Genomic DNA, 15551 nt, shown 5'->3' on the forward strand with positions numbered 1-15551 from the left:
GTGATATACTGTATCATACACACTCTCACTCATCTTCTACCGCATTATGAGGGGTAACGGGGGGTGCCAATCTCAGCTGACATAGGGTGAAAGGCAGGGTACACCCTGGACAGTTTGCCAGTCCATCACAGGGACACACATATAGAGACAAACAACCATTCACTCAATTTAGAGAGTCCAGTTTGCCTAATCCCCAAATCTGCATGTCTTTGGACTGTGGGAGTAAACCAGAGAACCCAGAGAAAACCCACACAGACACAGGGAGAACGTGTAAACTCCATGAGAAAGGCCCTTGTGTCATACAATTGCAACTAATTAAGGCCTAATCCTTAAAGCCAAAATCAACATTTCAGTGCTGTAATTCTGCAGAGTGCTTAGAATGTCAGCTACACACCCATATACAACCTAATAATATCAGAAGAGCTGTTTTTCCAATGTTCCTATTCCAGAGGTTGCCTCTTGGGAGTCGACTCATTTCCATCCGATCAAGCACTTTATGACTCTTTCGATGCTCTGCCCCATTTAGATGTATACACTCCACCATGGAGATGAGCCAGTCTTTCTCCAGTTTCTCCCTCCTCACCAGCTCAAACTTATATGGCTTCAGTCGAGAAAAGTCCTCATTATCATCCTTTTCCTCAGAAACATCACACTCAGCTTCCTCTTCAGTTAACACCACAGGTAAAAGTCAGAGGAGACCTTGTGAGTATACTTGATGAGCCTGTATTTTGGTCAAGGGCCTTGCTTTAAGCTGCCATATTGTATAGTACAGCCATGTTTCTACAGCAGCCCATGCCGATAAGTCAGCCAAATGTGTTTTGTGTGTTTGTGTTCCAAAATTTGAAGCAGACGCTTACTTAGTAAATGAAAAATGACAACAACCATTTTGATATGCTAAGGCCACCATAGTTCCCCAAAGTGCTTGAAGTGAGGGGCCGTTTAGAGGAGTCCTCCGTTTGTTACCGTCTACTGTTACACCACTTTAAGTCACTAATTCATAAACCTTTAACCACAATTCAACTTTGACCAGAGCCTCACAAATGAGGTTCTGCCTCATCAGGACAAGGTTTTGGTGTCCATGAGGACTACCGGTCCTGACAAGGTCAGTGTTTATACCAGAAAAGCCACTAAAGAAGTAACAAATATGCAGTGTACAGTTTGTGGAACACATGCACACATAAAAAAATAATAATGTTAACCACCACCACAAACACCACCAACCCCCCTTCCGCCGGTCCTCCCTCTCGGGGTGGGGGGGCGTGGCCTCGCGCTGCTTCACATCACTGTTCTCACTGCTCCGCTGCTTCACACAAAGAGAAGAAGAAGAAGAAGGCAGAGCATCCGGCCTCTACTGCGCCTTCACGTGAGTCTCTTTTACTTTTTGTCTCCCTGCGTAGCTTTGCGGTGTTTTACTAGAGTCCGTTAACCGGCTCAGTGTGTGCGTGTGTGTGTCCGGACACTGTTAATACACCCCCATGTGTGAGTTGTACTGTGTTTCACTGTGTCTATGTATGTGTGTGCGCGCTGCAGCGTACTGAAAACTTCGGAAACTTCCTACGAAACCCAATGGCAGTTTTCGGCTAACTCTCCGGCCGGCTGTTTCCACTTTAGTTGACGGAGTTTGTTTGTTTTCAACTTTTGTAAGTACGTGAGAAAGAGTCAGTGAGTGAGTGAGACTGAGATAAGCAGGAGAGTCAGTGGAGGGTGGGGGTTGGTGGTGTCTTTTTGGGGAGTTTTTTTTTCTGTCTCTATTTATGGTCTCTACTTTCTTGACCAACTTCCTCTGATCTCTCTGTTTTGGAGCGGTGACCTTCATGTAACTTGATATATATATTTTGGAAGCGAGACCACCGCCTACTTCAATATGTATTTACCGAATCTCTGCTTCGTATCTCGGTCTGTATTTGACTTAATTGTACGTTACCCTCCGTTACCCTGCAGTTATCTTTACTGTACTTAGCGTCGACTCAACTCTTACCGTAATAACCCTTACACAGTAAGTTCCGCCTCCACATACTCTACTGTGCTCTATTTAGATCTTTATTATCAGAGGTGGAAAGAATACTGAAATGTTGTACTCAATAAAAGTACCACTATTTTGATAAAATTTTACTTAAGTACTAGTAAAAGTGCTGGTCTAAAATGTACTCTTTCTTGTGTTGTGCAAAAAGGACAAGGGGACACAAATCTGACATTAATTGTTTTTAATTAAAGGCAGCCCTTTACAAATTAAAGTGGTGACAAAATAAAATATGTAAACACATAATGTACCAGTGAAAATGGGTCAAAGGTCCAATGTCACTTTCTCAGGAGCGTTAATTAGCACCAATTCACCTGTCATCATTCACTGCAAAAGTTTGTTAAGCGTTATTCTTATTTTCTGTAATTGAAATTCAGGCCAACATTTTTTTACTCAATGTAGCGAGGTACAGTACTTCCAAAAAATAATTTTATTAATATTATAAATGTATGAAATTATAAATAATTCGTAAAAGTAAAATGACACATTTTAATAATTATTTTAAAAGTAAAAGTGCACAAAAAATCTACTCTATTACAGTAATATGAGTAGATATAATTAATTACTCTCCACCACTGTTTATCATATACATATCCAGTCTTTAGTCTCTTCAGCCATTACAGTCATGCCATACAAAACAACGCAAATGTTTATCTTGACCGATAAGGCATTATTGTATAATTTTGCTAATTATTTCAGAAAGCCCCATGGGTTCTCACATCCCATTTTTTGAACAGCTGTATTATTTGCCTGCTCAATTTTATTCGGTAGGTGTACCCAATAAACTGAGTTAACAGAATTGATTAAGCTGCTGTGACTCTTGGTTATGATTTTTGATTGGTCAGTAGGTCATTTTCCTAAAGCCTGAGACAACGCCTTAAATATTTTGTGTGGTGATTTGCACCAAGTGTTTCCTTGCATAGAAGGCCATGGAAACCAGAAAATACTCATGTCTGAGAAGCTGTAACCAAAGAATGTGAAGTATTTCTATAAAACAATAACAGGTCATTTGTCAAAAAGGTTGCTATCACTGTGATCCATGATAGTAATTGTACCATTATAATACTCTACAGTGTGTGTATGAAGTACTCAGACACCAGTATAATCTCTTACTAATGTATACTGTTACCTAACCAGTCAGTTGATTTTGTAGTAATCCTATTATATTTCAACAGTCATAGTTGAGTCAGTCATAATTGGTCTGTTTCAAACTTAATATACAAAATCCCGTACATATTCATTTGTTAATGTTATTATTGTGTAGTCTGTTATAACCATGCTCTTGAAACCCTTCTTTACGGGGCTTATGCTCATTCACATGTAACAACACGTGGAAGAAACGGATGTGCTGTAAAACACAGGAAACTGAGAATAACCACTTCAGTTATTTCCACAAATGAGCCAAAGATGGTAGCAACACAATTGGTGAGGCAACGCATGACAGGAAACAACAATACAACAACAGTATAAACATGTGTCTGATGATCGTGGAGCAAACTTCACCAATCTGACTTTTATATACTTTTGTTTCCTAAAGTTTCCAGTGTATACTGAATACACACTGTTTATGAAGGATCATGTACAGTGCTACTATATTCATACAGTTTAAGCTTAACTGTCCCCTGTTGTAGAGTTTTAATACTGTATATTTTAACTGGAATAGTTAATATAATAATATATAATCATGCCTTATTGAATTTTTTCTGGTAATGGTACATTACTTCCCTGCCTGCATTAGTGTTTATAGCAGTCCTGAAGCAATTAATGGTGTGTGTGTGTGTGTCAGGTCGAATAGATTTTATTTACAGTATAAAGTCCGACATCACAAACACAGTTTACCTCGAAGGGCTGTACAGCTAGTGACACCCTATATCCTTAGACCCTCACATGAAATGAGGACATACTCCACAAAAACCCTTGTATGCAAGAAACAAAATAGGAGAAACCTCAGGAAGAGCCACAGATGAGGGATCCGTCTCCCGGGTCGGACAGACATGTGTCACATGTACAGAAACAAGTTCAGCAGAGTACAAACAAAACAACAGGTTTTGAAACAGAAGTTAATAGAAGAGAAGCATATGGTCACAATAACAATAAAATCAATTATTATTATTATAATATTAATAGGGTCACAGATTCATCCTAGGAAAATGTGAACTCAGTGGTGCAGTTTTTTTCCCAGATTGTGGTCTCATCAGAAGTGTGTGACTGTTTATGATGTGTAGGTTGTTTTGACAACTAAACAAGAATATTGAAACACATAATTATAGACAGAGATGATGGCGTGGATTGTATTTCAAATGCCCTCTGTTGTTGAGCAGATGTAATTATAGAGGTCTGCTTCTAAATCTGAGCTACAGAAACGGATTGTCACAGACTCGTCTGTGTGTCTCAAGGCTCTTCTCAGGAGCAGCATATCAGTGTGGAGACACATGCTAAGGGCTTAGCTGAGGAAGTACCTGTGGTAGTAACTGCAGCAATTTACTTCACCGCCTTAGCAGAAAATACATGTTAGAGCACCAAGAATGTATGTAGTTACATTAACCAACACACACAAACAAAACTCCCCCACAACCTCTCTCTTGCTTGACCACTCCCTCAATGTGAGCTCACACACTTCATCAGCGCTCACTCATGTTCATAAAGCAGCAGGAAATGGATGGATGGACACTCGATATAGTTATGTCCGTGGGACCATCGTCCGGGACATATTACATCTTGCTGTCTTTTGTGGCTCTTTGTCTTCAGATAGTAGATGCCATGAAGCTACTTCAGAGGAACAACAACAGTGTTTGGAAACAGTAGCGTGTAAAGTAGTGTGATCCTGGCTGTGCTCTAAAAATCTAGTCTAAAAATAAAAAGGACAGGAACCACAAAAATTGCTGCAGCTCCTTGAACCTTTCCTCTGTACCAAGCAGCAATTTGCCTTAGCATTTTTGTTAATTGGTTGTTTTTATGGTCACATTTTATGCTTGGTGTTATTTTATGCTTATTGTCTTTAAGTCCTGATTTTCTCTCTGTCCAGGTTTAGGTTTAATTGGTGTTGAACACTTTTGAGTTGCACTTGAGTGTTCAAAACTTCACTTGAGTTGAAGTTTGGACTTCTGAACAAATAAACTTACTACTGTTATTGGAGTTTAGTGTCTGTCTGACTGACTGTGAGTCAATACTCGGTGTGGGAGTGAGTGAGCAATGTTTTTTCTTAGACTTCCCACTGTAGCTTCAGGTCTACTAATTTTCCATGCTGTCTCTGGTCAGTGACTTTTGACTTTAATAAATAACAAGTCTATATGACCACATGTTGTTCTTGATGTTTTCATGGAAACCAAAACATTCAAGTAGGTCTGGGTATTGAACCTGAACACCCCCTTCATAGAAGCACATGGCTGTAGCGTAGAGTGTAGAGATGTAAGGGAAATTTGCAGGACAAGACCATATACAGTTGCCAAGAAGTAATAAATGTCCACCACCAATGGAAATGCTGTTGTGAGTGGAGAACAGGATTGATTAATGGTAATACTGCTGTTGGAGCTGTGCTCAGAGCTTGGTGTCAGCCTGTCATTCTAGCAGCTGCGTAGCTGCAATCATTTGCACATTGAAAATCTGCTGTCTGTTTTATCTGGCACATGCTTGACAAGTGTATGTAAACAAGGGCTGCAACTAATGATGTTTGTTGTTGATTCATCAGTTGTTTGTTTCTTGATTAATCCATAAGTTGTTTGGTCCATAAAGTGCCAGAATGTCAATTCTGAATGTTTTTCCTAAACGTTAAAATGACGATGGCCTCAAATGTCTTGTTTTATCCATGAATCAAAGCTATTCAGTTTGCTGCTATAGATGAGCAAGGGAACTTTTTATTGTTTTTATGCTCAAACCAGTTAGCTGATTACTAAAATAAGTGCATGATTGACACTAGGGTCTGGGGGATAGGTGTAGCATATTTACAAGCCAAACTGTCCAACAGCAGTGGGGTATTACCTTAGATACAACATATTTCATATTCACCACACCTCCTATATACACACGCATAACAACACATCTCAATAGGTGGGCAGACTGGAGGGGCAGGGGTGTTCTCCCTTGTCCCAGCAACTTGGATGGAAGTGCCTCTTATGCCTGTAGGGTGGTTTTATTCCCAGGTGTGTAGCTGTGGTGGTTGTGGCAAGCTCTAGTCTGTCCTTTCAGGGAGGCTTGCACTCTCTGTTGGGTTATGGGCCTCGTGACTGGGATCCAGGCGGGTCCCCAGTGCACGGTTGTCTGGACCTCAGGACTATCCTGGTCTTCAGTGCCTGGAAAGAGGCACTGAAGTACTCCCACTCACTCTAACTCTAATTTCAGCTACACTTCAGTGACAACCCCAACACACAGGCTCATGCTCTTACACATAATGCGCTATACAAAAAACTAACTTGTATTGATGCAGTTGTTGTATGTATGGTTGTCTCTTTACATAGCTGATTATTGCTCGTTGTCCTGTCTCCCAGACATTAGGAAACAGTATGTTATTAAAAAATGTTTTACTTATTGCATAAGAGCAAACACAGGAACACAGTCCTCTCCAAAAAATGTGTCATCCGCTCTCATTTCCTGTCACATCTCTACTGTCCATGCAAATAAAAGCATCAAAAGTAAAAAATAAGATGCATACAAATCAGCAGTGAAACAGACAGCAGAGTCAGGCATTCCTCTCATTACTCCACCAGCCCATCAGTCTTCCTCCGTGGTGCTGTTGTTATTGTTTGTTTGTTTTTTCCAGCTTGGCACTGCTCTCCATCTGCAGAGCAGCTGATGTCCATCCTGTTGTCAACACTTGGGTCAAAGGTCACACAGAGACACGGGAATGGGGTCCTGTCACATGTTTTCCCCAGCTCAGGGAACCATGCGACCCCGAAACCCGCGAAGGCCCTCCAAACGTTAAAACAACATAGAGGACACTGTGAATCAACCGGCGGTTATTAACCCTCCACTATCTCCTGAGCGCTTATCTCTCCCATGTAGTAGGACATTACCATGCACATGAAGAGCTGTGTCTTTACGTGGCCTTGTTTTCATCTGTGCATGTCAAAGACTTTGAATAGTGGAAGTGACAGCAGAGCATGTGAGTCACAGAAGAGATAGTTTAATCACGTAGTTGGCTTTCTCCATTGAACTTATTCTTATACATCACAAAACTGAAACTGAATTTGCAGAAGTGACTAACCAGAGTACAGTCTGTGTCATCATGTTTGACAAAAATTAGTAAAAATCTGGACAAGTTGCTGTGTCACAGCTTCTGATTATTGTGCATGTTATCAGGGATGCACTGACTGGTGTGTCGGGTGCTGGGGCTCATTTCCTGCAAATGAGTCAAACAGCCTCTCGTCATTTATCTGAAACTAAACTGATTAACTCTGTCCATTGGCTAGAAATGAAGACCTCACTGCTCCTCCCAATTAATCACCTTTCTGAAGCAAGAGCTTTGTGATACTGACAGTGGAATGAACCTGTTTATGTCTCTATGGTTTAGAGATGTGTTGCAGTCTGATCGACCACACCTTTTAACACATGGTCGCATCATCTGCTATGTCCAACAAATATAGATTTAGTGAGTAAGTAAATGTTTTTTTAAAATGATAATGATTTCTCTAATTTATCTGGCACAGTGGAGAGCAGCATGGAACCACAATACGGATCTTAAATGGGTTTATGAACGCTGTTATTTATTAGACTTTCTTAAAAAGAAAATGTAATGACTGTTAGTGGAAACTCTAAAAAAACCTACTACCTTGTTAATCATTAATGTTTGGATAGTTATTTACTTAATCCCTGGAATTATTTTTATTGATCAGCATATTAGTGCTTTCTGTGTGGACTTTCACATCCAGACCAAATAACTGACGACTCCTCTGAGCTGCTTTTCTTCTGAGAGCATTGCCCTTTTCTGTCTGGGTGTGTGTTTGTGTGAGTGACTGAGTGAGTGTGTGGTTTAATCAGTTATCTGTCTTGACTTGTCTGTTATCATCCTGATTTTTTAACTGTAAACTGAAGCTTTGCAGAAGTCTACTTTTGACAGAGGGAGTAACTAGTAGTTGTACTACCAGTCAAAGTCCCTTCAGTGTCACTTGTTTTTCAAACAAAGGCATTATAATGTTTATTAATATAATGTTTTACGATTTACTGTATTTGGTACCATGGTTTACGTTAGCTGGTATATGCCGGCTAACGTAGATTGAACATCATGAGTGTGTGTGTGTGTGTGTGTGTGTGTGTGTGTGTGTCATCATGTATGATGAATAATACCTCTGCTTAAAGCTGCCATAATAAAAATAGGTTACATTACTGTTAAATCAATAGATCGTCATTCACGACCTGGAACATCAAGGGAATGTTATGCGTTGTTGTAAAGAGGCTTTAGGCCTTCGGTGGCTTTGAAATCAAGTGTACGTTTGCTACTACAATATTGTTGTTTATTTTATCTTAGTCGAGGAGAAAAACAATTTAACTGTCTGTTAGTGCAAGAAACGTGAGATAAACTGAGGAGGAGCCTGAAAGTATATACGTTTTTGATAGTGGTGGTAAATGGTGGAAAAGTTGTTTTTTTCTGGCAAATATTGCATGTTGTAAGATTTCTTTTGTAATATTATGGATGAGACCCCACAATACAATATTATCATGATATTTAAGTCATGATACGATATTATCACGATATTTAAGTCATGATATGATATTATCACGATATTTAAGTCAAGTATTTGCAAAATCATATACTGCAATATATATCACAACAGCTGAGAGCGAGCACTTGGTAGCATCTAGTGGGCTGAAATGTCAATTGATCTTTTTTATGCTAACTCACAGAAAGTTAAATCAATCACCCCCCACCACCCCCCCAGTAATTTGTGGAGGGTTTAATTGTTTAATTAATGAGATAAAACTGGTGCACAAAATGTTAATAATGTGGTATTTGGGTTTTGACCACCCCTTTTAGGCAAGTGGATTATGCTTTTAGCAATACAAGTGTACTGTAGCTGGAACAAACATTACTAAATAAGTATTACTTACGCAACACAGTAATGAAGAAACACCCATACAGCTTAGCTGATTTGGACCATTGGCAAGCACATACTCTCACACTCACACACACAGGGATAAGGAGAGAGGGAGTGAGAGAGACAGGAGCAGAGCAAGAACTGAAACAGGAGAAGCTGAAGTGAATCCAGGTCTGATTGGTATGCAGAGACTGAGTCTGTCTTCATGGAGACATTCCTGCAGGAGAGGGGAGGTGAAGTGGAAGACGGGAGCGTGACTCCCGGCGTCAGCAAAAACCTAAAACTAGACTTTCCGGTCATTGTTTTCCTGGTTGAAGGCACTTTACCACTGTAGATCTGTGGCTCCATGCAGTTTGTTGAATTACACTGTTGTTTCTGACATTTTGTGTTATACTTGTTTGTGATGACATGGTTGTTGGTTGTAAATGGTTTGGTATAAATTTTAGGTTTGATGCACAGTTAGTTAAGAATAGTTAATTATTGGTGATGCTGATGTGGTCCTGTCTTTCTGTGTGTCTCAGGTGTGAACACAGGTCCTGTCTCCACCAATAAAGAAGCAGCATTGTGCAGAAGTCTCAGGCTCCATGGAGATGTGGCTGAGTGGGGAGATGACCGAACCGTGGAAAATGTCCAGATGACACAGTCTGATGATGCTGACGTAGCAGGAAGAAAGGCTAATTGACCTCACAACAACACATCCCTCCTCCTGTTGTTGCCCACCTGTCACTGGCTCAGCCATGTTGCTGAGGAGGAAGCTGTGCCTGGCTGTGGTGATCGCTGCCATCGTCTTCCTCATGTTCGCCAGTCAACGCATCCAGCGGAGACATGTCCTGCCTCTGTCACTTTCCCCGCCCACCAGCGAGGAGACAGGTGAGGAACTGATGTCATCATTGTCATTGTTGTGGATATCGATACATACAAAACTAGGGCTGGTATTGCTGCTGCCTTCCTGTATCCATTTGTTTCTAATTCACAAGGTCTCAATTAAAAGATTATTTCGACACAACTAATACTGCACATTTTCTCTAACCTGGTGCATCATTAAAAATATTCACGTTTGTACATGACAAATTTGACAAATTTTCACTTTTTGTTTATTATGACCAATGTTTGTGCAACTCGACAAACAATAAAACATGTTCAAGTTCAAAATATCCAGCCTAGAAACACATCAGGGATTTTAAAGTAACAAGTTATTAACAAGTTGTCCAGAGGGTGTTGTGAGCACAGCTTGGCCTGAATCCATGCCCTCTATGTATATGAAATATACACAAATGAAACATTTACACAAGGTTATTAATTGCACACTGTACTTGCATACTGTAGACAGTGTAGTATAATTAGTAGTAGTGCATGAGCAGAAGCAGGACAAGTAGTGTTCCAAATGTACCACTAAAATGTCGACAGTCCAAACAGATCTCCCATAATGCACTGTTGTCTGACACTGTCTGTTTGTGTTTGCAGTGGTTGAACTCACGCCACCTCCTGCTGACCTGACCCGTGACCTCCCCAAGGCACCTACTCCCTCCAACATCACCCAGACCAAAGAGGAGCCTGTAGACAAGTCACAGAAGAGACGGAGGTGACACACATGCGATCAATCCCTCGCTTTGTGTTTCCCATCATGCCCCTCTCTGTGTCCATCTGACAGTGTCGTGTGTCTTTCAGGTCCTGTGGTTGTTCCGAGTCCTGCATCTCCGACCTCGGGAATTCGGGCTGGTTCAGCTCGCACTATGACCCAAAACAACAGCCAGTCCTTCAAAACACCAACAACAACCTTGACCCTGATGCGCTAAAATGGTGGCTGGTAAGGACCAAACAAAATAGTTATTTCTTCCCTCAATGTCACTGTACAGAATACTGCATATGTCTGAATGATGATCTGCTTTTAAAGGTTAGTTTGGCTTTTAAAGGATTGCTTTAACAGTTATTATTGTTATTATCAGAGGTTTTTTTTGTTTTGTTTTTTAAATCAAAAATGATCAATTGAGAGGTGTTATATGCAAAGTAATCTACATGAAGAATTTAATCATGACAATATTTCTACAGTTTTTTTGTTAGCATCATTTGGTGCATCATTGGTTAATTCATTAATTAAAATGCAGTCCGATTCCAGAAAAAAATATCAGGGAATGTTCTGGAAGAAAATTAAGTAAATTAATTTTAGAAGGAAGAATTTAAGAAGGAAGTGTATTTTTCTGCAAAATGTGCACTAAATTATGAGGATGTCTAATTAAGATTAGTATTTTAAAGAAAACTGAAATGTTTAGACGTCTTAAATTTAGTCACTGTGGAAGCTGTTAACAGTCTGAATGAGGAGAGGAATGCCTGAGTCAGTTTCCTGCATTTATAGATTAAGTCCTGCAGCAGGAACCATTAGTAAATTAAAAGGAGGGGCTGGTTATGCTACTAACAGCAGTCTGATCCATATTATGCAGCATACTGTATATTGTGTGTGTGTGTGTGTGTGTGTGTGCATGGTTGCATTCACTGTTTACCATCACTTACTTTGACAATAACTTTCTTAAGGGATCAATAAACCAGATCATGTCCATCACAGTTTCTCAGTGTTTAATATCTTCCATCATAGACGACCAAGAAAACAAGTTATTAAACAACAAATTATTCACTGTTTACAGCCGGAGAATAGCAGGTTTATGAGATAAACTGAGTAAAACTTCACCCTAATGAATACCTGATTGGAAGTGTCGCTTTCAGATGCGTTATATACATCTTATAAATGTAGACATCAAACGTGCTTTAGAAAAAAATAAAATAACGTGATGTGCTTCTTGCTTTTTCAGGGCCTTCAGCACTCCAGTAACGACCAAACTTTACAGAAAGTGATGTCAGACATGTTCAAGGTAATTTCTCCCCCTCCTGTAAACTTTAAGCCCCACCCTTCACGTTGCCGTAGTTGTGCAGTGGTCGGCAATTCAGGCAACTTGCGGCAGTCTGGATACGGTAAACGGATCGACTCCCACAACTCTGTCATCCGGTATGTACTGTATATACACGCACAATAAAATGCAAGCACCCCTTCTCCTCATCTGCCTCACTGAATTGTTCCTCCTCCTCAGAATGAACAAGGCTGTGACTCGAGGATTTGAGACAGATGTCGGTAATCGAACGACGCATCACTTCCTGTACCCAGAGAGCGCGGTGGATGTCGCACGAGGAGTCAGCCTCGTCCTGCTGCCGTTCAAACTGAGAGATCTCGAGTGGCTGACCAGTGCGCTGTCCACTGGCGAAATCAAAATGTACGAAAGTGAAACCTGAAATCTGCACATCCTCCAGTAATTCATTCAGAGAATTCAAAGTCCTATAAAGAGATCTTCAGATTTAAATAAAACAATTTATAATTTATAATAACAATAATTGGTTTTCTAATATTTTCATTTAGACGATATAGCTCGGAATGTGCAAATGTATGTTCTAATAGTCAGTGTTGTTTGTGTGTTCAGGACTTACATGCGGGTTAAGGACAGAGTGGAGGCCGACAAAGACAAGGTAACATAACAGTTTACTTCATTTCTTAATGTTTGCATTGACTTACGTAAAAGGATTACTTGAGATTTACACAACTTGAACCACAAAGGTCTCCACCGATTCATGAGAAGTTCATGTTAGTTCACATAGATTGGTCCACTCTGACTGTGGTTTTAAGCATGTGTAGGTTTGTCTTGGATCAGACGACATATTGAACGGTTTACCATGGTGTGTGTTGGTACAGGTTCTGGTCGTGAACCCGGTGTTCTTTAAATATGTGTATGATCGTTGGACGGAGCATCATGGTCGCTACCCATCCACGGGAATGCTGGCCATTATCTTTGCTCTACACACCTGTGATCAGGTAGGAAGAAGAATATTTTTTTGATTGTTTTACCAGGTATTTTTACAGTGAGAAAATGACAGGAGCGAACCAAGCAGTCCACTTCTAAATGCACCATCAAATAATAAAAATGTAAATTATATTGCTGAATATCATGGCCTCTGTGCTCAGGTGTCAGTGTTTGGTTATGGTGCCGACAAGCTCGGGAACTGGCATCACTACTGGGAAGAGAATCGCTACGCTGGAGCCTTCAGGAAGACTGGCGTCCACAACGCCGACTTTGAGACGGAGGTCATTCACCGGCTTGCCAGTGAAGGCAAGATCATTCTGCACCAGTGACACAACAACTCACCTGCTGTTCTACAGACTGGCCTACAAACCTACCTGATGACAGACTCGCAGACCGACACACAAATGTGCTTACTGACCCACGGACAGACTGACAGACCTCTATACAAAAGTTCAGACCTGCTGACTCGTTTACTTAATTGCTGACTGTGGACATGCTGCCTGACTGACCTAATGACTGACCTTGAAACAAACCTACAGGCAGACAAATCAGCCTGCTTAAACTTCATTTCCACCAAGTGGTACGGTGCATTTCAGCATTAAATTCAAGAAAGAAGAAACACAGACAGCCTTGAATCCTCTCTCTGTCAGTTTTGTGTTTTTCCTAGTCCATTTCCCGTTGTCTTGTGAAAATGATGGACTGCGGTGTGTCTTGCTCCAACTTTTAGGTGCTGGACCATTGTATTTGTTTCCCCAACAGAAGGGTGGTATTATTTTGGTCACCTTCACAAGTTTTGGCAATAGAAAAGCTGATCATAACATACTTGACTGAACCCAACTGCACTGCTTGATGGAAAGGTGGCTTTTTGAGACCTACCATCTCTCGCTGACTGAATTACAAACCTGCTTAATGACCTTTTTAAAAAAAGGTCATTAATTATGATTGCTTTTATTGCATTATGATTGCTCACTAATGACTGACATTAGACCTCCAGGTGAGTTGACCTGAAGCCTTTGTAAGGCTGAGACATTGAGGATTTGTAGGATTTACCTGTGGACAGTGAGTGTTTGGATGTGGGAGGAGCCAGTCAGGGGCGATGGTCGGATGTCCTTCCTGTGAAGTCTCCTGCTGGTTTAAATGAGTCCCAGCGCAACTCAAGCAAATAAAGACTATATGTCTGGGACTCTCCTCTCTAAATGCAGAAACACCATCTTGCCGTGTATGACTGCACTCAGAGTTTTGCTCCGAGTGGGGAAACAACCACAGACTTTTATAATTTGTATTGGATTTAATAGACAATATACAGGGATAACCTTTTTTTTAATCAAAGCACTTTGCCCTGAAGAAGAAATGGAGAACTCGTTGTTTCTCCTCCGTCCAACCGTGTTTCAAGATTTGTAATCCATCCATCTCAACATAAGCTGTCCTGTTCTAGAGGATCCTGACAGACTGGAAACATGGCTCACTTCCTGTCTGCACCAAATATGGAAGCAATGGGAGGTAGTAGCCTGTATGAGGTTCTCAGCCTGTGGTTGTGATTATTCGACGGTCTGCAATTTATCGTTATAAATAAAACAGTTCGGCTGAATGACGAAAGATTGAGAATGAACGGCTTTTAACTAAAGATTTATTAAATAAAACTTAACAAGGACAAAGTCAAACAATCAGTTACATTTGAGTGTGGTGCTTGCGTACAGTGCAACATCAAGGAAAAGGAAAGAAAACTTAAGTCCGACCAAAAACAATCAACCATATGAATGAAGAAGGGACAGACCAGTCCTGCAGGTAACAGAGGAGTGAGTCAGCTGACCGCTGGTCGTCTCACTGAAGGCAGAAGACGGCGCGCAGAGAGCTGCTTCACACCTCTACTGTGAATGTACAAAAACGTGTTATCCGTCGTCTAAATGTTCACGGCTTTGTTTGCACTATGAAAAGTTTCAGGACGTTTTCACACCGAGTTTGTTTGCTTCTGAATCGAGAACAGCCATTACGTGCACATTTGTTTTTAGTATTATGGGCCACTCGAAAAAAAATCCTGTGTTTCCTTTTGTTCCTTGGCCCGCCTGGTTTTGTGTTTCCTTTTTAAAAACGTTTCTCACTGTCGACGGATGAACAGACCACATCATCTTTGACAGAAGTTTGGAAGAAAAGCCAAATCTGGGCACGTGCGTCCTTGTGTTGCTATAGATTTTAGGTCGCACATGTACAGTTATCTTGTAGACTCATGGATAGGAAGTCGCGGAGCCATGCGGGTCTCACAACATGATCTTTCACATTATCTTTATATATCATGTTAATGCATTGACTTCATACATATTGTCCTAGTTCTTTTTAATCAACTTTTTATAATGTCCCAAATCCCACTCGTATGCCTTTTAATTGCTTAGTGTTGAGTTGTTGTGTTTTATTACCAAACTGTCCTGTTTTCATGTTGTTTTCCACTCCCTGATTCAGACAAGATGTCAGTGTGAAAACGCCCCATTACTGATGTTCAGTGAAGAGCTCCGTCTGCTTCAAAGGAAATGTTGTTTGTTGGAAGTGTCGTCATTTCGACCTGTCGGCTGGGATTGACTCCAGCTCCTGCAATAAACCTTAACAGATGGAGGGTAGAAGGTGAATGAATGAGTCATGTGCTCTGCCCTCCTAAATCTTTTTTTTTCT

The 15551-nt window shown here is 40.7% G+C and overlaps 1 protein-coding gene across 1 annotated transcript; it reads left to right on the forward strand.

The window, feature by feature from the left end:
* Nucleotides 1-1303: 1303 nt before the first annotated feature.
* On the forward strand, nt 1304-13809 carry st3gal8 (ST3 beta-galactoside alpha-2,3-sialyltransferase 8). Its single transcript, XM_044024053.1, has 9 exons — nt 1304-1363; nt 9570-9918; nt 10513-10630; nt 10717-10855; nt 11853-12046; nt 12129-12308; nt 12513-12558; nt 12782-12901; nt 13052-13809. Exons 2-9 carry the CDS (start codon nt 9786-9788, stop codon nt 13217-13219), a joined length of 1098 nt encoding a protein of 365 aa, XP_043879988.1. The 5' UTR covers nt 1304-1363; nt 9570-9785; the 3' UTR covers nt 13220-13809.
* The last annotated feature ends 1742 nt before the right edge of the window (nt 13810-15551 follow it).

Source organism: Solea senegalensis, linkage group LG4 (assembly GCF_019176455.1).
Source record: "Solea senegalensis isolate Sse05_10M linkage group LG4, IFAPA_SoseM_1, whole genome shotgun sequence".
Taxonomy (NCBI): Eukaryota; Metazoa; Chordata; class Actinopteri; order Pleuronectiformes; family Soleidae; genus Solea; species Solea senegalensis.

Excerpts from the sequence above, each read along its gene's own strand:
- st3gal8 (XM_044024053.1), top strand. The coding sequence starts at position 9,786 with ATGTTGCTGAGGAGGAAGCTGTGCCTGGCTGTGGTGATCGCTGCCATC. Across the intron at positions 12,047-12,128 it reads TCCCACAACTCTGTCATCCG|AATGAACAAGGCTGTGACTC; the intron begins GTATGTACTGTA and ends CCTCCTCCTCAG. Across the intron at positions 12,309-12,512 it reads TCCACTGGCGAAATCAAAAT|GACTTACATGCGGGTTAAGG; the intron begins GTACGAAAGTGA and ends TTGTGTGTTCAG.